This window comes from Miniopterus natalensis, chromosome 17 (assembly GCF_054644295.1).
Source record: "Miniopterus natalensis isolate mMinNat1 chromosome 17, mMinNat1.hap1, whole genome shotgun sequence".
Classification (NCBI taxonomy): domain Eukaryota; kingdom Metazoa; phylum Chordata; class Mammalia; order Chiroptera; family Miniopteridae; genus Miniopterus; species Miniopterus natalensis.
The window spans coordinates 30,186,202-30,211,315 of NC_142097.1; the positions used below are offsets into that span (position 1 = coordinate 30,186,202).

General features: G+C 50.4%; 1 protein-coding gene across 2 annotated transcripts in view; it reads left to right on the forward strand.

The window, feature by feature from the left end:
* Positions 1 to 5,390: 5,390 nt before the first annotated feature.
* HLF (HLF transcription factor, PAR bZIP family member) overlaps positions 5,391 to 25,114 on the forward strand; it is a 45,705-nt gene continuing 25,981 nt past the window's right edge. For both annotated transcript variants that reach the window (XM_016207202.2, XM_016207203.2), the window contains exons 1-2: positions 5,391 to 5,533; positions 7,690 to 8,019. In XM_016207202.2, the coding sequence (XP_016062688.1) occupies positions 5,419 to 5,533; positions 7,690 to 8,019 (445 nt within the window). In that variant the 5' untranslated portion in view covers positions 5,391 to 5,418. The remainder of the gene's footprint in view (positions 5,534 to 7,689; positions 8,020 to 25,114) is intronic.

Below are 25,114 nucleotides of genomic sequence, written 5' to 3' on the forward strand. Positions count from 1 at the left end.
GGAAGAACAGGTCTGGGGAGACACAGTCTGCAATCCTCGTACAGTGAGAGCATTTTATTTGGACCCCTAGCTTTAGTTTGGCTACAACGCAAACCCAGCAGGGTGTGAGTTCAGTTTGTCCACGGTCTTGCATTTCATCAACAAGCACGTGTAGTTAGTGAAAGTTGAACCCAGCACTTGGAAACAAGGTAGCCACTCTCTGATGGAGAAACCGTAAGAATCTAAATATAAAGAATGAGGTTGAAATAACCCAAGACTTTGTAAAAGTGTGGGCAGGAGACCGGGGACCCACCAGCGGCCAAGGTGAGAGCCCCTACGAGGCAGGCAGTGCAGGGTAGCCGGGGCTCAGTATTCAGGTAGACCAGGGTTTCTCAGCTTCAGCACTATTGACGTTTCGGAGCCAGATCGTGCGTGTGTGTGTGTGTGTGTGTGTGTGTGTGTGTGTGTGTGTGTGTGTGGTGGAGGCCTGTTTGCAGAGAGAGAAAGAAGACAACGCAGAGAGAAGCAAGAGAGGGGGAGGCTAGGAGTGGGCTTCCAGAGCTCCCCGTTTGCCTGCGGCCCTGTGGCTGCTTTAAGACACAACCGAGACCTTTCATCCATAAGTGTTAACACCTGTCTCATAGGGTCGATTCGAAATGGGCTTTAATGATGCACCCGAAGCCCTTTGCACAGGGCCTGGCCCCACCAGTGCTCTGCGGCTAGTAGTTGTTATTGTTACGATCATCAGTATTATTCCCCCTCTAGTAAACTTTGCGTCCCAGAGAACTAACAGCCTGTAGTTCCGACTGTGCTCTTCCAAGCCTGTGTGCCCTGTACACGTCTCTCCCATTCCTCGCCTCCCTGATCTACTCCTACTCTTTCTACAAAGCCCTCCTTGTGGCCCCCAGTGACGACTTCCCCAAGCCCCCTAGGCGGTTAGTTACTTCCCTGCTCACGCTCCCTTTTTGCCTGTGGATGATCCATAACACGCTGAGGTGGGCGTCTGGTTAGGTGGCTGTCTCCTCACCTGACTGCAGGGAACCCCAGGCTTCTCTGTGCTTTACCCCTCGGCACCCAGCACAGCCCTGGGCCCAGCACAGCCCTCCGGCGGTGTGTTCTACACTGAGGGGAGGGGAGTAGGGGGTGGTCTCAGGAAGGCAGACCTGCGGAAAGCCCATCAATCTTAATGTTCCCCGCCTGACACACGCAAAAAGGCCTGAACAGATAGGGAAGAGAGTGGTAGGAGCCCAGTAAGAGCGGCGTCCAGCGCTGTGCAAGGGCCAGCAGATGTGATGCCTGCGAGCGGGGATCAGTGGGAATGAAGTAACCCCAGAGCGTGTCTGTTCGCATGAGAGAGAAGATCTGAAACCACCTCTGGCCAAGCAGGACCCTTTTCCGACTTCTCTCACCTGAGCTCAACTCCTGGTGATGGGAATGTCCGCATCCACACAGTCACTCAGCTGGAAAGAAGTCGCAGGGAGGCTGTGTGATGTCATTAAGGCCATACAGCTCACGTGCCTCGCTGCGATTCCGTGGTCAGCAAGAAAGCTCCCATGGAGAGTGTCCCCACGGGGCAGGGCAGGGAGGACACTGTCCAGCTGACACAAAGTTTTAAGTATTGCATGAAATTCAGCATCCCTGGCGTGCCGAGCTAATCTGGTTGCACTTGCTTTGTGCCACGTGTCGGGATTTAAACCAGATGCCTGGGCCTCTAGTAATGGAACCAGTTACCAATGTCCCAACAAAGATGCCCACATAAGGTTGGCCAATCACTTGTGAGATGGCTCACGGGAAACCCCGCCCAGTGCAAGGACTCCATGTAAGATGGTGACAGCGTCTAGGGGTCAGACCTTCGGGGATGGAGACACAATGAATGGAGGGAAGCTGGTCCTGCAGTTTTGGATGAAGAAAGGCCGTTGTGCCAGTTCTCCCAGGTCTGCAGGAGGCACTGGCCACTCAAGAACTCGGTCCGTGATGGCCTGGATTCCCTTAGCGGGGATTTGGGGGCTTCCTCTCTTGTCTGTTTAGCCTAACAGTACATTCCCATCTCCTCAAGATATCTGGCCTGATACTTTCTTTGCACCTAAAAGAACCTACCATGCAGCCTGGAAATTATATTTTAGAGTGTGGTTGAGGTACGTTGATTTTGCTCAGCCTGATGGACCCCAGATCCTGAGCAAATTGAAGACTAGCTTCCGAGTCGTGACAATTCCTTGTCTCTCTAGCTCAACGGTCTCTAGTTCAGCTATATCCCCAGATTTGAAATAATTTTAAAGCGGTAATTAACCCACTCACTTCTATTTCTCGCTCCTTACTAAGGTACAGGGAGTGGGCATCCCTTCCCTCCTCTGGCGAAGGGGCCGTTTGGAATTTGCCGTATTTGACTTTTCATTGAACTTCTGCCTTGGATTTCTCTTGGAGACTGAGAACGATGGAAGGTGGCTGCCCTGGAGCGAGGGAGAAAAGGGCGAGACGAAAAAAGGACATGTGTGTTTGGATGGAAGGTAGCCCTAATATCATGGACTAAATAAACAGACACACAGGCCTGTAACCCGGGCATGTGCCCTGACCTGGAATGGAACCGGAGCCTTCCTGGTGCACGGGACGATGCTTTTTCTACTAAGCCACACGGGTTTTCTTTTCTTTCTCTTCTACACGTGTCCTTCACCTTCCTTCCTATCACACACTAGGCCTCTGCCTTAAGCACACGCATCCTGCCTTACTACATTTTATATCCGTCTGTCTTAGCTGTTCCCACTGAAGTCTGCTAGAGCACCAGGGCTAGGGGAGCCTGTCACAGTCCTTTACACCAGTCATCCTTCGGAGGAGAGCTCAGTATTCCCAGCCCGTGTTTTATTGCTTTTGGTTTGTCTGTTCCTGCACCAAGCAGATCGATTGGAATATCTCCAGTAGTTAAGCTAGTTAAATATAATTTTCCTGGTTGGGGTTTTAGTTGAGTTGGAGGTTTCAGGAGGGAGAGATGGGATAAGCTGCGTTAGGCGTATCCAGCTGAACTTGCACGTGATGCCTTTCACTTCTGAATTAATTCTCCTGATCCAGTGCCCTCTCTGGCAACAAGATAAACAGGTTCATCTAGAGGCTTGGTTCACTGGTGTAGAAAGCCCTTCAACCCTGCGTGTTCACCTCCATCCACCCCAGGCTCCCGGCCCTGGTTGGGCACAGTGGCGGGCATTGTGTGCTCAACAAGGCTTCACACCCACAGGGGATCTGAGATCCTGCAAAGATCTCTCTAGACCTGCAGGGCCCGGTGTCAAGACACTGCCTCACTTCTGCCCCCACTGGGCAGAGGAAAAGGCTTCTGTACCCAACCTCACAATGAAACCCTCAAAGGAAGGGACAGGTGGAAACCAGTGGCTGGGTGGGAGGCTGATGGCCAGAGCTTCAGGGCAAAGTGGGGCTGTGCTGGCATCTTTTAGGAACTTGGTTTTGAGAGACCTTTCTTCTATGGTCATTGCTATTTTTGGAAGAGCCCCACACCTCGGGGGCCTTTGCTATCCTTCCTTCCCTCCTCCAAGAGACCATTGAAGGGTTTTCCATTGACTTGTCAAATCTTCTTTGTATAATATTTATTTGTTTGGATTTTTCCAACAAGGAGATTTCTTCTTTTTCTTTCATTGCTTTATTTTTATTTTTGTTTTACTGAAGTATGATTTACAAACAGTGAAGGGCTCAGATCTTAAGTATGTCGTCTAGTTGGTTTAGACAAATGTATACACACTTGCGTAACCCACACTCCCTTCAAGACCCAGGATACTTTCATCACCCTAGAAAGTACTAAAACATTTTAAAGTAAAACCAAAGGCCATCCTTTGTGGGTCTTCCAGGGAAGCAGAACGCACCAAGACTCCCACCCCAGGGATGTAGCCTCTGTGGAGGCCTCTATTGAGAAGGCCTTTATGTCTCACTGAAAGAACATTTTCTTTCATTTGTGCCCCTTCCTTCTTGCAGACCCTCCCCAGATCCTGCTACCAGGGTCTTCGTGAGGAGATGCAGGGGGTGAAGGGAAGAACCTGCTTGCCTGGAGCTCTGAGGCCTGGATGCCATGGCTGGGGACCACTCAGGTCGGGAGGGGGTTCCACCCACACAGGGTCAGGGGTGCACAGAGCACTCCAGGGCCACCAGCCATGCAGTTGGTCATACAGACAGAGGGAGACCGGGCGCTATGGCAGTCAACGCTGAGACCCCCCATTAGGAATACTTTACAAAATTATTTCATTACCATGCAGACCGCGGATGGTCATCTGTACTCTCCGGGAGCAAATATCCCTAAAATCCCGTTCAGTGTGTGTGTCTCTCTCCTGCCCTCACTCAGTTTGGGGCAACTGTGTGTCCCGGTTAATCCCCCTGACCGGTGGGGAGCAGTAGAAAGCGCTCCTTCCCGGGCTCCCCTCTCCACTCTACTTTTTGCATCTTATCAGAACTGCCAGTAAGTAGCTATTTTTGTTGCTGGAGGGACCGAGTGAGGAGAGGGAGGTTCCTAAGTTTGCTGGGGACAGGAGAAATATTTAGAGTATCTACCTTCAACGTCGTTTGCAAACTTGACTGCTCATTGGAACCCCCGGGGAGCTTTAAAAGCTCTGATGCCTGGACATCAGCGCAGAGCTCTGACTTAATTGATCTGGGATGCGGCCTGGGCATCTGGATTTTTTTTTTAACTCCTCAGGTTATTCGCAGGTTGAAAACTACTGACATAAACCCCTCACTCCTCTTCCGAAAAAATCAGATTCTCAACCCAGGGCTTAGGTCCTGGGTGTCAATCCTATCCCTTCGCAATCTGGCCGCTCCGCAGGGTCCCGGAAAATCCGCGCGGGCGACGACGCTAAACACGCCTCCGCGGAGGGCGGTGCGGGGGGGCGGAGCCGCGAGCGGCCCCGCCCCCTGTACGCCTATCCGCGCGCGGTGCGGGCCCTGACGTCACTCTTGTCAGGGCCGCGGCACGTGGGCGGCCGGACGCGCTGAGCCCGGCGCTGCGGGGCCGCGGAGCGCGGGGGAGCAGCGGCCGCGGGCTCGGGGAGGGGGGTGGGGTGGGACCGCGCGCGGCCTCGGGTGCGGGCGCGACCGGGCAGCGCCGGCGCGGTGTCTTCCGCCCTTCTGCGGCCGTCTGCATATTTTGTCTTTCTTTTTTGCAATTTTGAACATTTTGCAAGACGGTGGGTTCAAGACAGGTAAGAGCATCCCGCACGTCGCCGAGGAGCCGGCGGGCCCTGGGCGCGCTCTCCGGAGACCGTCTGCACTGGAAACCTGAAAGTTTTTTTTCATTTTTTTTTTTTTTTAATGCAGATGCATTTATAAAGATATAAGTAAATTTTTTCTTCCCTTGTCTCCAAACGAGTACTTTTGGCAAAGGACGGAGGAAAAAGCTCAGCAACATTTTGGGGGGGGCTTTTTTTTTTTTAAAGAAAAAAAAATTGCATCGCGATGGAGAAAATGTCCCGACCGCTCCCCCTGAACCCCACCTTTATCCCGCCTCCCTACGGCGTGCTCAGGTCCTTGCTGGAGAACCCGCTGAAGCTCCCCCTTCATCCTGAAGACGGTGAGCGCTGCCCTCCCGCGCGTCCCGCTCTGGGAATGGACGGACGCTCCGTGGGCCCCCCGCCGCCGCAGGGCACCCCGCTAGCTAGCTCGCTCGCTGGAGCATCCATCTCCCTCAGTCCCCAGGCACCCTGGCCCTGCTTTGATGAAATAGAGGAGCTCACCCATCACCCCACCCCTCCTGGGAAAACGGGGACCCCCCCTCCCTGAGCAACGTTTAAAATAGCGCTGGGGACCCGGCCGGGCCTCGCGGGGTCCCGCTCCGGCGGCGCAGGTGGGAGCTGGAACTTGACAGGTCAGTGTTTCCCGCATCGAGGCCCCTCCGCCCGCGGGGTGAAGCCGCCTGCGCCAGGGCAGAGCTGCTCCCGCTGGGGAGGTGCAATCGGGGGGCTTGCTTTCGGAGGGGTGGGAGCTCGAAGGGGGGATCCCCCTGCCCAGGCCGGGTATTGGGGTCCTATCATTGCTTCTGTTATTAGTTAGGATTTGGCACTCGCGAGGTGTGATCGGAGACGCGCGTTCTCCGGTGAAGAGTATCTGAGAAAGGGGGGGTGCTTGCAGGAGGGGGTGTCTCTCGGCGGGAAGCCGTGCACGCCTCCAGCGCTGACACTTTCCCGGTGCGCTTTCTTGGTGGGAGGGGAGAGAGGAGCAGGCTCACGTGGAACCGCGCAGGAGCCTCCTCTGGCTCGAGCCCTTTCTTGGTAAGTCCCAGACCTTCCCCCAGGCAGCCTTGGCTGCAGCGGGACCGAGGGGCTGGACGGACGGGCCGGCGCCGCCAGGGACTTGTCCTTTGGGCTGATGCGGATTCTTGCTTTCTCTGTCACAGCAGCAAATTCGAGCCGCGGGGCTCAGAGTGCAAAGTCTTGAAGGATCCTTTGGCTACACATAGCTCGGGGAGTACTGGCATCTCCTCGCCTAGAAATGCAACCTGTTGCATTGCAAAAGTTGAGGGGTTTGGTTCTCGGCCTGCAGAGCACAGCTTTCCTTGTGACTCTCCTTTAAGGAGTAGCACTTGGGAGGAAGGTGCTGCCTGCAATCTTTTTTGCATCCGTGGGTGTTTTAAGTCACATTCTCAGGAGATGAGACTGTAGGGGATTAGAGTGGATGGCGGTGGAGGCTGTTTCTCTGGGGAAGAAACTCAGAAACCAAATTCCTTAATCCCAGATTCCACTGGCGCCTGAGCACTAGACTTGGCAAAATCCAGAGCGCTGGTTAAAGCCCTCATGGGGTGAGGCAATGCTTCCAGGTAGAAATAGCTGCGCACCTCCATCATAGGTATGTAGAGTAACTACCTTTCCCGTCAGTTGTGCTTTTAACAGGTTGCAAATGTGTATAGTGTTTGTGAACTGGGTCATACTTATGTGTTTGGGGAAAGTAGAGGAAGAAAACACTCTGTGTTTGTGTGTTTTTTTAAAAAAAAACACCTCCTTCTGTAAAATACAGCGTAGCTCAGTGGCTTTAGAAGCAAACGCCTGTGAGCTCAGGAGATGTTTTCTTCCTTACCAATATGAGGCATTAGTCAAGTTCCCTCAAGGCTCAGAGCCTCCATTTCTTCATTGTAAATGGGGATAATTGCTATTTGCAAGTTGACTGTGAGATTTTTGGAGATAACATATGGAAAGGACCAGGTATATAGTAGGTGCTCAATACATGGTTTCAAAGAAAGGTGGAGAGTCCCTGCTTTAGCAGAACTAGAATCACCAACTCACCAGCTTTCCACATCTGAACAACTTCATATTGTTACTATAATGACTTTCCTAGATGCTAAATCATGCCTGGTTATTGCCTGCTTTCTTAAAATACAAAAACCCAAACCATAGCAGTTGTATGTAATTGCAAGTGTTATTTTCCCACTGTGGATTTAAATTATTTGCCTCCTCAAATCATGCCCTGAAGACTGCTGTCTTGTTGAAAACCTAGAGCAGTCTGCAGCCCTGTCCCAAGGACTGGCACTTTCTTCCCAAAGTAAATAGGAAGATGTTGAAAAACAGGCAGAGATCCATGTCCTGCCTGAACTTTTAACTCTAGATCCACAAAGGCAGCAGCCAGACAAGCCCGGTGTTTGTGACCAGCAGCTTTGTAGCAGAGGCCAGGGGAGGTGGTGAAAAAGCGGCGCGTTTTCTTTGTTAAAGTCCAGCTCTCCCCTTTCTCTCCCTGCAGCGTTTAATAAAGACAAAGACAAGGAAAAGAAGCTGGATGATGAGGGTCACAGCCCGCCCGTCCCCCAGTCGGCGTTCTTGGGACCCACCTTGTGGGACAAAACCCTTCCCTATGACGGAGACACTTTCCAGCTGGAGTACATGGACCTGGAGGAGTTTCTGTCGGAAAACGGCATCCCCCCCAGCCCTCAGCAGGACCACAGCCCTCACCCCCCGGGGCTGCCGCCGGCCGCAGCGCCCCCCTCCGTCATGGACCTCAGCAGCCGGGCCTCTGCGCCCATCCACGCCGCCATCCCGTCCCCGACCTGCATGCAGAGCCCCATCAGACCAGGTAAAGCCTAGAAGGCTGCCCTCCGGGCGGGGGGAGGCCAACAGGAGGGCAGGATGCGGGCGGCGCAGACATCTTCACGGGGGCTCAGCTCACTCTCAGAGAGGAGCCTCGGACTGGGTGGGGAAAAAGGAGGTGCACAGTTGTTCTTGTGGGAGATGCTGCAATAATTAATAAGTAATAATAATACAAGAATAGGCTGTTCCGTGGACTCTCAACTATAAACCTACTTTTGCCCCACCCTGCGATTCGCCCACTGCGGTGGTCGTCCAGCTTCAGTGAGCATCTTTATCACCCGGAGAGTCAGCTAAATGCAGATTCTATGGACCTATCCTAGAAATGCTGATTTTTTTCAGGTCTGGGGTCAGGGCCCAGGAATATGCATTTTTAACCAGCTCCCTGGGGGATTCTGATGCAGCTGATCCAAGGACTGCAGTTTAAGAAATACCAACTTACAGTTCATGATTTAGGCAATTCAGGCATCCATCCAATCTCCTGTCTCTTTTCCACACCCCCAACTACACAGATAATAGGCTCCTGCTGAATGATTTGGGTGGACTGTCTATAAAGCTGTGGTTTACCTACATTCACTATTCTCTGGCCTAAAGGAAAAAATATGTGAGGTAGGAGTGTGGAGCAGATAGGTTTTTTATCATTTCATCTCGTGTTGTCATGGTTGAGAAATTGATTCTCAAAGCAGCTCTCATGTTAAGCGTGGCTTAGCCTTTTTCAGCAACTAGGCCCCATATTTCTCTCTTCAGTATTCCTATAAACCAAACTGTTCTTACATGTCCTTTTTTCATTTTCATCTGTCTAACACACTTAATCCACTTTTTATCAAAGCCCGCAAGACCACAAGGTCGGCTGTACATGGTGTTGAAATATTACAAAAACCATCACCCAAAATGACCAGTACTTCAAAACCCACTGCTGAATGCTGAGACATAAACACAAGTTGAGGCAGCCGTGGCTTCACGCCTTTAGCACCCTGTAGTGCAAAATGAACAGGAAGAAAGACTGTTTTATGTGCACAGGTAACCAGGAACAAAGATTCAGCCAGATAAATTGCCAGGAAGGTCGGGGAGCTGAGGGCCTTCGCTGCAGGGGAGACAGAAAGCAGGACAATGGGAGACTTGTGCTAGAGATCATTCCTGAACCTGGCGTCTTCAACGCGTGTAGAATTTCTGTGACACACAGAGCGAGATTAAAACGAAGGAAATGAGGCAAAGGAGGAAGAGCACACCCCTGCCTTGAAATATTAGTATTGGGGTTAAAGGTCTCCCATTCATATCTCTCTGTGCTGGCCCCTTCTCCAGCACCTACTCTGAATGATCACTCAGGGCTACGGGCTGGAATGGAATCAAGTCTTAACCTGTGACCACCCAGGAGGCTGCAGAAGCTTGGGGAAATACTCCTTTATGTGAACCTGAGCCCCTGTTACTAAGAACATACAGCGTCACTGTCATCTTTTTCCCCACAGCAGACAGGCAGCGAAATAACCATTCAAAGTGGGGGGAAATCAAGGAGAAGGGGACAGAGCCCCAGGGAGAAGGGACAGTTGTGCCCCAGTCATTCTGCTCTGCAGAATAGGACCTGCCGTTTTGTAGCTGCGTGACCTTACGAAGTGACAGCCTCTCAGAGCCTCAGTTTCCCTTTGTGGAGAATGGTATCATTTCTGTTTGACTGAGTTCTTGTGGAAATTAGAGGTAATAGGTATAAGTCCAATGACCAGCACACATGTTCTATTAGAGCAGCTACGATAGTTGTGATAAGTGTGTCAACTTGCATCATTTATTTCAATCCCTGTCTCCTGAAATACCTTCTTAGAGTAATTAGGTATAGTGTATAACTTCTTCTGGAGAGAAATATCAGGAGATTTGGACCAATAGTTATTGAGTTGGGGTGTTTGACCCCTAACACTTGCAGTCAGTTGAGAAATATGTCTCAGTCTTCTGCCAAATACAAGATATACCACGTTAGAGATACTGTATTTTTCCCCAAAAGGCATGAAGATATTGGGCTCCCACACTGTGGTTTCCTAGTGAGAATCAAGAACCGGGGTTTGGGGGTTGGAGGCTTCATAACAGTCATTTGTCAGAGCTCCTTAGGATCAGCATTCATCTGACTCAGGAAGGCGAGGTGCCCCAGTCAGATTTGCAGTCCATAGCGAAGGACTCTTGAATTTCAGTGTTTTGTTAGGTTGCGGAGGAAGGAAAGGCACTAGGATCAAAGGGGATCCTGGGATCTACAAACAAACTCTTCATTTACATGTCGGGTTTTTTTGTTGTTGTTTTTTTTATCATGGAAACACACTTCAAAATAATCTTTTTCTTTGAATTGAAAACTCAATGATACTCCTAACAAAAGAGGAAAAACGTGAAAGCTCATCTTCAAATACCAAACGCAGATAAAATACCCCTCTGCTGTTTACACAGTGTCGATCATCACAAAGATTATGATACAGAATAAAATTCTGGGAGGGGACTGGACCTGATGGAGGGTCTGGCACTAGCAAGCCTGGGAAAGGAGAAAGTTCCTACTGTTCTATGTAATCACAGTGGTGACCAGAATAGAAATGCCAGGTTAATCTTGAGGAAAGTAAGTCCTCAAGACTTACAGATGTAGCCTTGAGTGTTCTGGGAATTATAATCTCAGTCTAGAGCAGGATTTCTCAACCTTGGCTGTGTTGATGTTTCAGGTAAGTCTTTGTTGTGGGGACTGTCCTGTGCATTGTAGGAAGTTTAAAGACGTGTTCACACACATACACACAAACACATACAAACTCATACACACACACGCTCACACACACACTGACACACATACTCACTTTCACACACATAAACACACATACATAGTCACACTCACACACACACTTTAGCTGTGACAAGTGAAAATGAATCCGGTTGCTGCCAGATGTCCCCTGGGGGCACGATCGCCTCCTGTTGAGGACTATTGATGTAGACTGTCAGTGTGGGCAGCAAACTCGGGGCTTAATTCCAGACCCTGTCGCCCACATGGATGCTTTTGACCTCCTGGGATGCTCTGTGGCAACACTTTCGAGACTGTCAGGGGACATCAGGTTTCAAGAAATATAATGTTCATAAGAGCATAGTTATACACGTATAGTTTGTAAAACTCGGGAACTGGGTTAATCAGGAGACAATTTCAGAATAGTTCTATTAAACATTTGTTTTCAGCTATTGGGATCTTTCAAGTTATGCTCAGTGGCATCGTGTCATTAGGGCTCCCGGCCTGGCTGAAAGGAAATGAAGCCGTAAGGCGACATAGTAAGCACTTCTGGGTCTGCCCGGAACGCGTCCGGGAACGACAAGGCGCTCGTCCCTGTGACTGTACCCACCACGACTGCCCCAACCCCTTTCCTGTTCTGCGTTCCTGTCCTTACTCCTCTGACTAGGTGTCTGATCAAAAATGAGTCAAGTATCTGGAGAAATGTGCTTTTCCTTGAAGAAATAACCCAGGGGCCCGTCGGAACCTCCTGCGGCCCTGGGGTGATGCTCAGCTTTCTGGGCTGACGTCCTGATGAAGGAAGAAGGGTGCTGGTTGCCCGGTGCTCTCGCCACCTGCACGGCTTGTCAGTCATCGAGGTGCGGCATCCTGGGCGTCCCAGGCCAGCAGAGACGGCAGGAGTCGTCCTGACCACATCGGTGATTGCGTTTCAGGCGCCTTCAGAGGCAGTACTGGGAAGCGTGGGGTCCTGGAAAAGTAGAGTCTGTTTGCCCCGAGGCCTGAGCACTCGCTCTAAGGACAGCAGTCCCTTTAGGGAAAGTCGTCCATAGCAAACAAAGGCAGAGTTCTTTTTACGTCACATGCTCGTAAAGCCGGAGTTGAGGTTTTCTCTGGTGGCTTTTCTCTGAATAGCTTGGGGGTGTCCTGTACCGTTGCACCCACATCCAGCTGAGAACTGAGGAGGCTCTCTCCAGGCCCGAGCACAGCCTGGGTTAGGGTGGAGGCTGGCCACGGGTGGTGGACTGACGTGAAAACCCTCCCGTGGGGGTGGGGGGAAGGGGGGGCACAGGAGAGTGGGGAAGTCGGGGAGAACCCGGCCTACCTTTGCAAGAGGGAATCGACGTCGTCCCTGCTGACCTTCCTTGTGAGAGGGCTCTGGTGTGGAAGTAAATGCTGGCCGTGGGACCTGAGTGATGGCGGGAGTTGTGGGCTGGTGGCTCTGGGATGAGGGAGGCCCTCCCGAGGCACCAGCATTCTTTTGCTTTCCCCAAACTCATGAGACGAAGCTTCAGTTTCCCCTCCCCTCCCATGCGACGGTTCGTATGGTGTCCAGTCCAGCAGGTCGGAGCCTGCAGGCCGGGAGCGGCGTGATTGACAGCTGCGCCTCAGGAGGGGCATCGGGACCGGGGCCATCGCCGAGGGGAGACACTCAGCTTTGTTCTGGAGGCAGGCAGGCCTTCCTCTGTTTCTTCTGAGAGTTTATCCTTTCCACCGAGCCCTGCGCAGGAGGCTGGCCCTGTTCTCTCGGCTTTGTTTTGCTGTGATGCTCCCAGGATAGTAGTTCCCAGCCTTCTGGCAGGAGGTGTGTTCAGAGAGGTGTGTGAACTGCAAGTCAGGTTGGTTGTTGAGAGCATAAGGTGCGGACCCAGGGACTCGGGTTCACGTCCTGGACCCACACTGGCCTTCTGTGTAACTTTGAGTCAGTTTCTCAGTCTCTTTAAGCCTTAGTTGACTCATCAATAGAGTGAAGACCATAACTGGTCCCCCTCCCATGGGTTTCAGCAGGGCCCAATAAGATGGCACAGGACGGAGGATGGCGTGGTGTGTGGCATATGGATACCCCATGCCTGGAGTTGTTATGATGCCAGTGGCATGGGCATAGGGAAAAGATTGACTGCATTCCCAGCCTCTGCTCTTCATTTGGGATTTGTTTCATTCAGTCCCCTTCCCTCTGCAAAAATAGGACATGCATATTTTTTTTCCGGCATGCCCAGTATTCTCTGTAGCTGCTTGACTTTCCTCCTTCATTCTGGATTAGGATAAGTCACCCCTCCAGTGTTAGCCCAGCCACCTTGCTTCTGGGTTAGCACCTCCTGTCCTGCCCACGTGGAAACAGCCACTCGCTTGGTGCCCAGCCCCCCTGCCCACCCCCCCCAGCTCTCGTGAGAGCTCCAGCAGCCCTGGCTGCCTGCCCGCCTGCCCGTGTGCTGCAGGCACGTGGCTGTGCCCTGTGGAGCTCGCCCAGCTCTGGGTGGTGTGCTGGCTGCCTTCCGCCCCCCGCCCCCACGCTTGCTTCCCTTCCCAGGCGAACCGAAGCGCAGCAAGTGCCAGCGAGAAACTGTAACGCTGACCCTGGCATGAGAAAGCCGAGCTCTGTAGGGCCCTTCAGATGCCAGGGAAACCTGCTCTCTCCAGCATCCTAGCCAGACCTCAAACTTGGCCCTCTCTCCTGCCTGTCTGCCCAGAGGCCCTGTCTTCTCTGCGCCATGGTGGTGGGCAGGATTCCTGCAGGCCAGCTCCTGCCAAGGGTCTTGGCAGAGTCCTTCCAGTTCAGCACTGTGCCTACCAGACTAGAAAAATAGCAATATGAAGACAGAACTAGGTAGAGGAGAAGGAAAGGCCGGGGGGAGGCGGGAGGAATAAAGGCCTTGATAACATCCTAAAGTAGAAGCCAGGGGATGAAAAGACAGCGGTGATTTATTGGGTTTCTCAGAAACCTCGCTGCCAACCAGCACTAATCACTTTTACCCAGCAGTCATTTTTTATGTCTCAGCAGTGAGAATAGAGGGAAGAGGGAAGGCAGTAGGGGAAGTAATAAGATTTTAAAAAAAACATTGGGAAAGAATATATGAGAGAGGGCCAGGGAGGTACAGGGTCTGCATTCGATTCTGTAATGGGAATAGGTGAGCATATGTTTCATTTATTATAATACCTGGTATTGCCCCAGCAAATGTTGACCTGAAGCCACAGGGCCAGTGTTTTGGAATAAACTTAAGTTTTCTTAGGATGTAGGTGCCCGCTGGCTCACCCTTCACAGCGTCCATCGGATTGTTCTGTGTTTGAGACACAGTTTGAATATGGGCAGTGTAGCGATGTTTCAGATCCAACAAGCAAGCAAACCTGGCTGGACCCCCAACTCCACCATGCTTCCTCGTGATCTCAGGCAGGCCATTTAAATGATCCGAGCTTCTGATTCCCCATCGGGAGCTTTGGAACAATCACTGGATGTGCCTCAGGGGATTGCACACAGGAAGTGCTCAGTACCGGCATCCTCGCTCCCATCTGATCACATTTCTAGGAAGGGGGGACTAGCACCAGCCTAGCACAAGTGTCTCCATACTTTTCCCTTCCTAGCCTATTAGGGCCTTTGGTCAAGCAATTTAAACTTCTCCTCTGCTTCTCTACCTAAGTCTCGTCTGCTCCTCTTAGCCTCTGAGGCTTAGGTAACCGTGGGTTGCTAACAGTAATCTTTATTCATTCCTCCTGGCTCATGAGATTAAAAAAAATCTAAGAAACAAAATGCAATTCGAAGAAGTTCCTGATTAGAAGATCTCTCCGTGACGTATTTGCTAGTCTGTCAGTCAATCAATCAATGTTACCGTTGCATTAGTAATTATGCTTGAAGGCAATGGAATGGCCTCATGGTAAAGAAACTGTGAAGGCATGTGGTGGAGCTGGGAAAGGAGAAAGGTCTTGCTTACTAGCAAGACTTTGCATAGCATTCCAGAACAATAATTCCTCCTTCCCCCAAATGGCCCTTTATTGGGCAAGTCCTTGCTCTTTCTGAACCTCCACTTTCTCATCTGCAAAGCAGCATCTTCGCTGGGTTTATGTGAGCTTTCTAAAGCTAACGTGCACAAAGGGTCAAGGGTGGCACCTGGCACACAGTAGGCCAACCTCTGCCGCGAGTCAGTTTGCTTACTTTTCTCTAGTAAATGATATCAAGATTGGAAAATAACAGAGGAAGTTGTTGGAGCAAGGTGCCCTCTGGACGGTCCCCAGAAGTGGCTTTTGCTTTGTGTCATACCCCGGGGAAGACAGACAAGGGCACAGTTTGGCTGCTGGTCTCAAGGAGGTGGCAGTGTAGTAGAAAAAAATAGAACATTTAGGTAAAAGGATGGGTGACAGGGCAAACTAGCATGTTCCCGGCGCCAAACGATGGGTACAAGGAGGACCCCAGTACCTATTGTAAAGAGGAGAGTGAAAGAAAGTGAGTAAAAAACGTTCAAAATAAATAAGGGAGCAGTGCAGACAATAAGATCTGCCAGACCTCACAGGAAGCAGCTACTGCCCGGGGCAAGAGTGCCTGGGGCGAGGCTCCCTGGAAGAGTTGGACCTTCTGCTGGGCCTGGAGTGAGAGGCGGAGGAGCCAGAAGGGTGAGTGGGCAATGGTGCGGCCAGAGTTGTCAAAGCAGGAATGCCCACGGGGTGTTTAGGGAACAAGGTGTAGATCCAATTTGGCTGGTGCAGGAAATTCATGTGAGGGAGTCAGGGAGATGAGTCTGGAGGGGTGGGTGCCAGCCAGGCTGGCAGCCTCAGGAATGCCAGGCTCCAGCACTTGAACTCCATCCAGCAGGCGGTAGGGAGCCCTGGAAGGTTTTTTGAGTAGGGAAGTAGCATGTGGACATTTCCCCTTGGGTTCAAGGTTGGATTGGAAACATTTTTAGATACTTCACAATAGTTTCCTCTGGCAAACCGGGACTTCCTTATTATTATTGTTTTGAAAATAAATAATCAGCCCTGAACATCAAACAGCTTTTCAAAACACAATGTTCTAATGATCTAGACAAAGTAATGTGAAAACACAGGGTTTGGGTTTCACTTATGAAGCCCGTAATTTGGGCGATTGGGGGAAACACTTCTTTGGCAAGGAAATAATTTGAAGGATTTGAATGGTTCAGAATTTCAAAGTCTTATAAAAGCAGGCCTGGTGTCACAGGAGTAGAAAAATAGAGCTTAATAAACCCAAACCCACTAACGTTTATCACTTTTAAATGCTTCTGTTTTATAAAGCTCACTACGTTTGTAAACAAGAATATGGAACTGATTTCCGTGAGAGTGTGTGTGTGTGTGGTGTGTGTGTGTATGTCTGTGTGAGAGAAAGAGAAGCGAGAAAGAAGGCATTGCTGCCTCGGTGTTACAAAGAGTACTTGCCTGTGAGGATTACCTGCAGCAGGACTATCAAGCTAAAAATACTTAGCCATGTTTCCGGCCAGCTTATTAATTTTACTCCTGAGAGACAAAGGAATCATTATTGCAGTTTTGCATTCTTGAGTCCTGACCTTGTATTTGTGGCTTCCTTCTTTCCCGAAGCTGGAATTAATTGCACACGGCGCTGAGATATGGCAGCTGTGGGGGCGGGGTGCGTTGTGTGTCGGGAGTGCTGCTAGAGGAAGGAGCTTCGAGGGAGAGCGCAGGCCCTGGGGGGCAGGGATGGGAGCTGCTGAGTGGCACAAGCATGAAATGACTTGTTCAAGTACCCCTGAAGTGTGCTCTGACATCCAGCCAAGACGACAGAGAGCTGGAGGAGTTGTCATAACCCAGACGGGTTCACTCAAATAAAAAATAACAGTCAACGTGTGCAATTTCACCTCCAGCTATGGATGGTAGACAATTACAGGAGTGTTGGCAGAATCGAGTGTCTGTTGGGGGAAAAGATAGCAGCACTTGTTTCTGTTCCATTGGCTTCTGGTGGATGCGCACACTCCATGACTTCATGTGAAAATTCCTGAAACATTTTCCTTCTTTTCTGACTTTTAACAAATGATGTCATTGTCTCAACTCCCTACCCATCCAGCTCATCATGGGGATCCAGTCTCACTCTCTGTCCTGAAAAGTCACACAGTTCCCCTGCCACGCAAGGCTCCTAGAAGTTTTGTCTTGAGAAGTTTAATCTAGGATTTTGTGTTTTTCATGAATGATTTTTGGAAGCTGCTGTGGAATCTGGGGTCTTATAATCAGAGATGGCTCATGGCTAATTAAACCCCTTCCCCTCTCAAATCTTTCCCGGGAGACCCTAGATTCCTGAAAGCAATGAGTGCATGCTACAGAGAGATGCTCGAGGGAGCCACCACACTAAATCATCTGTGACAAAGTGTTCTCTCAGAAAGTGGGATTGCATAAATGGATCGGCAGAAATAAATGCTTTGGCAGAAACGCGCTGAGTGGGAAAGAGCAACGCTCTCTCCCCTAGTTAGCTCTGGGAAGCAGTGTGCTTGGGTGTCTGCTGCGAAACCCAGGCGTGGTCGGGAGAGCAGAGAAGGAAAGTCCTCGCTGCTCTGTAGGTGCGCTGCCCTTCATGGAAAGAGTTAAGCAAGGCTGTCCATTCATGCACAATAAATGCCTCTTGACTTGAACTGAATGGGAACGGCAAAGGCTTGCTTGGGGAAGGACGCCACCAGGCCCTGACCAATGGGAATCCATGCTGTAAACCAGATGAACAAGGTCCTCTGCTGTGCGGTAATCGGATTACCCAGAGTAGAGCTCACAGTACCCCAGGAGGGGCGGAGTTCTTCCAAGGAGAGTGGCCAGCAGCTAAACTCTGCCTGCCCCAGGAATTGAACAGAAGACTTCATTCACCTTAGAATGGATTCATTATGCCATGGCCTCCGTATCGCTGGAGGAGATTATGGAGGCCTTTACTAGAGAAAACTTACCAAAAAAAAAAAGTAGAATGGACATCTCAGAGCCAATCAAAATAATACTGCTTTTAAAAGACCAAAGGCCATGGAAAGATTTAGAGAGGGAAGAACAGATAATATAAAATGTAAAGATAGAAATAAAGCCCCAGTAGAGCTTCTAAGAATAGGAAAAGATAATTTTGTAGAACTGACTTTGTAAGAAATTCATAGAATTTATTTGATTCCAGCTAATTTCTTTATATTACTGTGCTTTCCCTGGGGAGATGGGTATCTTTTTTTCTTGGTAGAATATAAAGTATCTTTATTTCAAATGGCAAGTAACACCTGACTGAATTTAAAAACGTTTACATCCATGTAAAAAAAAAAAAGTTATTTTTTTTAGCATTGTAAGTGAAATTTACCCAAACCTAACAAGCCACGTACTGGTACCTGGTTGTTGAATGCCGTAGAAGTTTGAAGATGAATGACAGGAAGTTTCAGGATTATGAAAACTAGGCGTGACGAAGCGATGTGACTTGATTTATATTCCATTTCTGTTTTTACCTGCAAGCTTGCCTGGCAGTAACATGGCATTGGTTCAGATTTTGTGATCATCTGATCTTGAATCGATTACATTGAAATTATTATCTCTACATAAAGAAAGATATTGCCAAACACATTAATTATGCACACATAATTTTGGGAGGCACACTTATCTGAGTACAAAACAGGCATTAAAGCCCTAATTGTGTGCATATGAATTGATGCTGTTGTTTACAGTGTACATTACTGAACAGCAAGAGATCTTCTGTCATCTGCATGTCAGTAATTTGGGTTAGTATTCCCATGAAATTGTTGCAGCTTGTCTCCATATCTCCCCCTACTTTGCCCACCCCACTAACTTTTCATATTTAAAAAATGTTTTGTTGATTGATTCGAGAGAGAGGGAGAAAGAGAAACATCGGTTTGTTGTTCAGCTCATTTATGCATTCATTCGTTGATTCCTGCAAGCTTCAGTTTCCATATTATTATATGGAATCAAAAGAGCATTTTGGTTTATTTACCTGCCATCAGAGAGGATGCCATAGACCAGCCCCCCAGGATGCCGTCTCCTCTGCAGTTTCGCTAATGAAATAATGGCCCGTCTGAGCAGCCTCCGCTCATCCTTCCCTTCTCCCGGCGGGCAGCAGCCTGCGGGGGCTACCCCTCGGCCTCGGCTGAGACCTGGGCCCGCCGTTCACCCGCCCTGGGACCCCTCTGCCTGTTCTCTCCTCTGCGCGGGATGATACCCGCTCCGAGCACCCTGGGGAGCCGCCAGGCGCTGCGCGGACAGCCCACGAAGGGCGCTCACTAGGTGAACGGGAGCTTCATCTCTTACTCTGAGCGGCAGTTACTGCTTCGTCCCTTCCTCCGCCACACAGTCACCTGTGGATGCGTGGGTGGGAGCCCACCATGTGCTGTGGAATGATGGCCCAGGGCTGCTCCCCCCTTCCAAGCCGCTGTAGGGAAAGGGGGGGACAGAGCGGTGAGCAGCCGTGTGTTGGCCTCTGAACAGATGCCCCGCGCCTCGCGCCCCGTCCGTGGCCCTGCCTTGGGTAGCGTCGCTGAGACGCCTCTCATCTCCGTCCCCCCCACCCTCTGACTCCGCGCCCAAAAGACCTTGCGCGGCTGGGTCATGGGTGAGAGGGAACTTCTACCTTTCCTTGGGTGCGCTCAGCTTTTCCCAACATGCTATGAGATCTGTGACCAGGGTTTTTCTTTTTCCTTTTTGGTGGACCCTTCCGTCGAAGTGGAATGGAACCATGAGGAAACTGAGAAAACAGGAATAAATTATTTGGCAGACAAGTGCGGACATGGTTTTTACACGAAGGGGGAGGTTTGATTCCAGCTACAGCTCCCTCAGTGTATTTTTACATCCAATCGAATGTCTCTGAGTTTTATAAAGAGTACACCCAGTGTGCCTAAGTTAAATCAGCTAATACACATGAAACTATAGTGATACCGGTTGTGTGTTAAAGCCCGGATGGTGCTAAGCGCTCAGTGTACGAGGTTGAAGGAAATCAGCTCATATTAGAAATGATACTGGTTCTGGACTTCAGTCTGCTCCCAAGAGGATTGAATGTGTGGCTAACATTGCCAGAGTATGTTTCCTCTTTCCTTCATCAGCTCTTCCATTCTGATTACAGGCAGCTTAAAAATACATTTGGGCCTGTCTCAGTGGCCAAAAACCATGGAGATCAGAACGAAATCATTTTCAAGGCAGAAATAACAAGCTTGCATGAGATACTCAGAGACACACAGTCCTGATAGCATCAGCACGTCACTGTCAGACCCTTTAGGTGCTAAACTAAATGGAATCTGGAGTCAGAGGTCTCCAGAGAAGCCATTATACCCGGGACAAGTCACGTATATTCTGAACCCCTCGCTTTCTCACCTGGGACGCGGCAGCATGTTTCACAGGGTCGTCACGAGGGTTAAAAGACATTGAGTGAGCTAACCAGCAAACTGACCGGGACTGTGCCTGGGCAGAGTTGTCACCCAGCAAGTTTTAATTCAGAGTGGAAATCTGGTATTTAAAGATCCTTTTCTAAAACATACTTGTAGTTCGATCTTTGGAGCCTCACTTCCAGGTTTCTGAGTTGCAGGGCTGAGTCTTTGAGAGACCCCCGATGCTTCCTCAGGCCCACGGAGGGATCTCACTTATAGTCCCAGCGATGGTGTTCATTAGAAGTATAACCCTAAGTAAGTCATCAGCCTGTCTCGATTTTACATCTTCATCTGCAAGATGGGAACAGCCTGTGTCCTTCTAACTGACAAGTATGTCACAACATAAAATAAGAGAGCCAGTTAGAAATTGGCAAAGTGAAAGTCCAATCAAAGTATAAACTGGGTTAGCATTATTATTGCCATTGGGTTTCAGGTGGCAGGAGGGGAGACCCTGTAGCAACAATCGCAAGGTAGGCCATCCACAAAGAGCTCTGGGCTCTAGGGCAGGTTTGCCGGGATCAGGCTGTGTGTCACTGGACAGGTCACTGAATCTCTCAGGCCCTCTGTTTTCTTCTCTGTAAAACGTGGGCGTTGTTTTTAGCTCTGTCCTACAACTACTAGGAACTGGAAGACTAGCATTCAAATTTTGGTGCAGAACTATCAAGCCTCATAGGGCAATGATACTGCTCCCGAGCAAGTGGATGGATTCTACCTCCCATAAAGTATGACAGGGTTTAAAAACTTAAGCGAAAACTAGCTGTTTTGGCTCAGTGGTTAGAGCATCAGCCTGCAGACTGAAGGGTCTTGGGATCGATTCTGGTCAAGGGCATGTACTTCAGTTGCAGGCTTGATCCGTGCAGGAGGCAACCAGTTGATGTGTAACATCAATGTTTCGCTCGCTCGCTCACTCACTTGTGCGCGTGTGCTCTGAAAAGCAAAGGGAAAAATATCCTCAAGTGAGGATTAAAAAACACACACACAGAAACTTAAGCTGCAGAGCAAAAGACATCTGACATCTTTGGAGGGAAAAATGCAACATTAAAATCAAGTTATTTCTTTTAAAATGGCCTTCATTCTGAATAGGAGGCCACTGGTTTCCATCTGGTGTTCAGCCTTACAGACTAACCCTGAAAGCAAGTTATCTCGCTGGGATCAGTGCCCTAAGGCTTGGAATTTTTAGCAGTGGTTTGTTAGACAGAGAAAATAATTTTTAAACAAGAAAAGGAAAACCCCCAAGGCCCCCAGCTCAGTCTTCTGATGGCGGCTTTTCTGGAAGGGTGTGGCCAGCTGCGCTCCTGGGCTGCTCCCCTGGGTGGCTAGTTGCAGGACCTCCCACGGGATAGGTTTTGTCTCACCTCACAGCTGAGTCGCCAGTGGACTCGTAGGTGCCTGGAATGTCATCTTGTCAGATGGAGGCCTGGTCTGGGCTCAGTGAAGAGAGTTCTGTGATTAATTAGGATGCCTGCCATGGGCCGAGGTGGCACAGTCTTTGTGCCAGGTAATTTGCTGTCCTGACAGAGCAGGTTGGGAAGATCCTTCAGTGCTTGTCCCTCCACTGGGCACAAAGTCAAGGCCCCAGGCAGTGCTACTTCCTGTGTCCTGGAAAAGTGTTTTTCCAAGCCCCTGGCACGTCCTGTTTTGCTCTCTGAGGGAGGCTTATTCTGGTTAGCTGAACAGAGAGAATGGAAGAAGGGCAGCCTATTGATTCTGCTCCCTGGTCACAGGACAGGAATTGCGAGGTTGACGGAAGCTGTAATTCCAGCAGCCCCGTAGGATTCCCCTGGGTCCCGCGGAGCACAGGCTCGGTGCTCACTGCTTCAGCGACAAACCACAGAGCCCACCGGCTGTGGCCAGTGGTCACAGCTGCGGATTCCCTGGAAACCCTGCCGCTGGAAGGGCCAGGAGGCTGGCCCCCAGTACGGCACACCCTGTGCTCCTTGTTATTTAAGGCAGAAGTGCACTGGGGAGTTCACCAGTCTACTTAGGGTTGGGGCGACCTTCAATTACCCATGCTAATGGGACCCATGCTCTGAAGCCTGTTTCTCGTCACCTTCGGAATGTGCTTCGTGTTGATCTGCCTTCCTGGTGATATTCAAACTCTTCACATGTTTCTTTCTGTAAAGAACACTTGAGGGGGGGACTTGGTGCTCTTCACAGCTTCCCCCAATATGCTTCCCACAGCCAGCCCAATGTCCCAGAGGTCACCTGAGTTTACATCTATGAACTGCATCAGTGGGAGGTAATAGTTGCATTTTATTGATGGGCTTGCTATGTGCTCCCTGGCATCAAGGTTGCTCCTTGATGAGACAAGGAGGGGTCTAGGAGCGTGTGGGGCAGCGAGGTGCAGTGGGCTCGGGGTTAAACATTGCTACGGAGAATCTTTTACTTCCTCTGCTACTGCGATTTCCTACTGTTTCCAGTGACTGCACTTGAGCTCTGCATAAGATTAACCTTCCAATATCCTGAGGTTGGTTAACCGGTTTGCAGATTAACCATGGGGAAGGCTCACCATGGGCCTGGGAGGTGCCCCTCCACTCGGCCTGCTCGGTAATTAGCTGGTTTGGGCTGATTCCCTACCCATGGTCAGGGAGCAAAGGAGCAGTGTCTTCTAGAATCTTCCACTCCTCTCAACCAGAGGAGCCCATTGGCGCTTGAAATCCTGCAATCCCCAACATTGTCCCTGAGAGGTTCAGAAGGCCCTTGGGGTCCTGGCAGTCGGCCCCAGCCGCCTTTTGGCCCCAACACACTCTCCAACTTGGGAAGATCAGATTGGCTAGAAGGCACAATGAACTTGAAAGTCCTGGAGGTTGGTGACCTAATATGTTGAAATGAAGCCCCATGAGCAGGGCAGCTAATCATCTTTGCTTCTCAGCCTATGGAACTCCCTCACCCTCGCACCACACCCTCCTAAATGTAGATTGAGACACTGAGCACTGGATCCCTCCTGAGGTCAGAGGAGGCCAAGGCCACAGTGGCAGTGAGGCATGCATTGCCTACAAAAGCAAGCTCCTCGAGGTCCAGGCCTTCCCACAGTGACTGTTTGGGTTGCTATGAGCCCCTCCCCGTGGCTACATAGGTTCATAGAAAGTTGACTGCGTTTGCCGGGTCCTGGTGGGACGAGGGAGTAGAAATATGCGTATTTGCCACACCTCACACCAGACCAGAATACACCCAGTTTAACCTAGAGGTCAAGCTCCTGCCTTATTGGGAGTGATCTCCATTTTGCGGGGAAGGTTCCTTGGCTCCCATGTTTTCTGCAAATCCTGAGAAAGTGCATGAAGGACTTCAATCCGTGGCCTACCTACAGAGAAAGAATGAACATTTGCATGGGATCATGTTCGATGGATTATTTTTACGTCTTAAGCAGCATTCGCCTGAGCCACGGACATGTCTTTTCACCCCCTTCTCCTTTCCCCCGTTGCGTTTGGCAGGCCTGAGATGCCTGGCCCCGATACAGCCAAGTGTGCAGGCATCCGTGGTCCCTGTGCAGCCGGGGCCATGGGTTTCCTCGGGTCCTTCCCTCTGGCTCACGTTTTCCCAGGGCTGCTGGTGTGTACAGTCTATTTTATTAAAACAGAGAGATCTGCTTGGGCTGCCTGGCTCTTGCGGGCACGTGGAGAGACATGTGCTCCTTCGCTACGCCAGCCTGCAGCTCTCTGTGCAAAATACAGCCGCGAGCCAGGCACCGGGCCAAGCTTACATTTCACTCTGGAACACGCTTTCGCATCACTCCTTGGCAGAACATCCACGGTGGTGTCTATTTGGGGAGTAAGTTAGAGAAGTGTTGTTTCCCTCTGATGAGTGTCGAGAGATAGGACCTTTAGAAACACATTGACCTTTTCCCATCCCTGTTGTCTTCAAGGTGCCCAGGTAAGAAGGCGATCCAGCTAAATGTGGCCGCCTCCTCTGCAGAGATGCCTCCTCCCTCCCAGGCTCTCCCGTTTCCCTTGCTAAATCAGTAAACACACCCGGGACCGCCCGCCCGGGACAGAGAAACGTAGGCCAAGGTAATAACATCAAAACCAAAGTCCTGGAACTCTTGAGTCAACGAGTTACCCTCCCAGATAAAACAAGGTCGTTGTCCAAATCTTTGTTTCCAAAGATCTGAGACTTTTCAGATGTTGGTCGGAGGCCAACCATTGAAGGAAGGGACTTCAGCAAGCCTGGAGCGGCAAACCCTGTTAAAGTAAACAAACGGACCTCTTCCATTCAGTTTTCCCTCACTGGTCTATTTTTATTGCTTTTGCGATTTTGTAGTAGCCTCCCCTCTCCACCCCTACTCCCATCTCCCTCTCGCTTTTCTCAGGGAGCAAGCTGACTGGTTTACATTCAGTAAAACAAATATCTCATTTCAAAAAGAGGAGGTGGTGTGATTTTTTTATTTCAGCGTTCCCTCATGCTCGGTCCTCACAGGTGGCTGCCTGAAGCCGGACCCGGGTTCGGAAATAAAGTTGATTTTAGAATTTAAAAACCCTGCTTAAGAAAGGTCAGAATGGCTAGAAAACAAAGGTTTATTGGAAGAATATGACTGCTCTTTTCTCAATGAAACAGACCCCTCTTGTAAGAAACGACTGACAGACTAGTCCTTCCCCATGGATTCCATAGGGGTCTCCCAGGCGCCAGGCCTTACGCCGATTCCGGCGCCGACTGCCTTGGACAGCTGCTTTTGCTGTCAGTACGACCCAGCCGAGCAGCAACGAATCAAGACTTAGGGGAACTTTGCAGGCAAGGTGCATATACCAGGCTGCTGCTGCTCGGGCCAGGCCACCCCCGGAGGCCCCCACAGTGAGGAGGCTGCCCAGAGCCGCGGGGACCAGGGTGCTGTCTCCTGCCCATCACCTGGTGAAATTCTTGCCTACGCTGCAGAAGGGAGGTGACAGAAACCCATTCCACCCGTCTCAGAAACCTGCTGGTAATTAGCTTTAAAAATAATGCCAAGTTCTCACATAGCCGGTAGATGCACAGGCTCAGTGCGGGGTGGAAAGAGGGCTACTTCACAGCCTAATACTGTTGCAATCCCATTA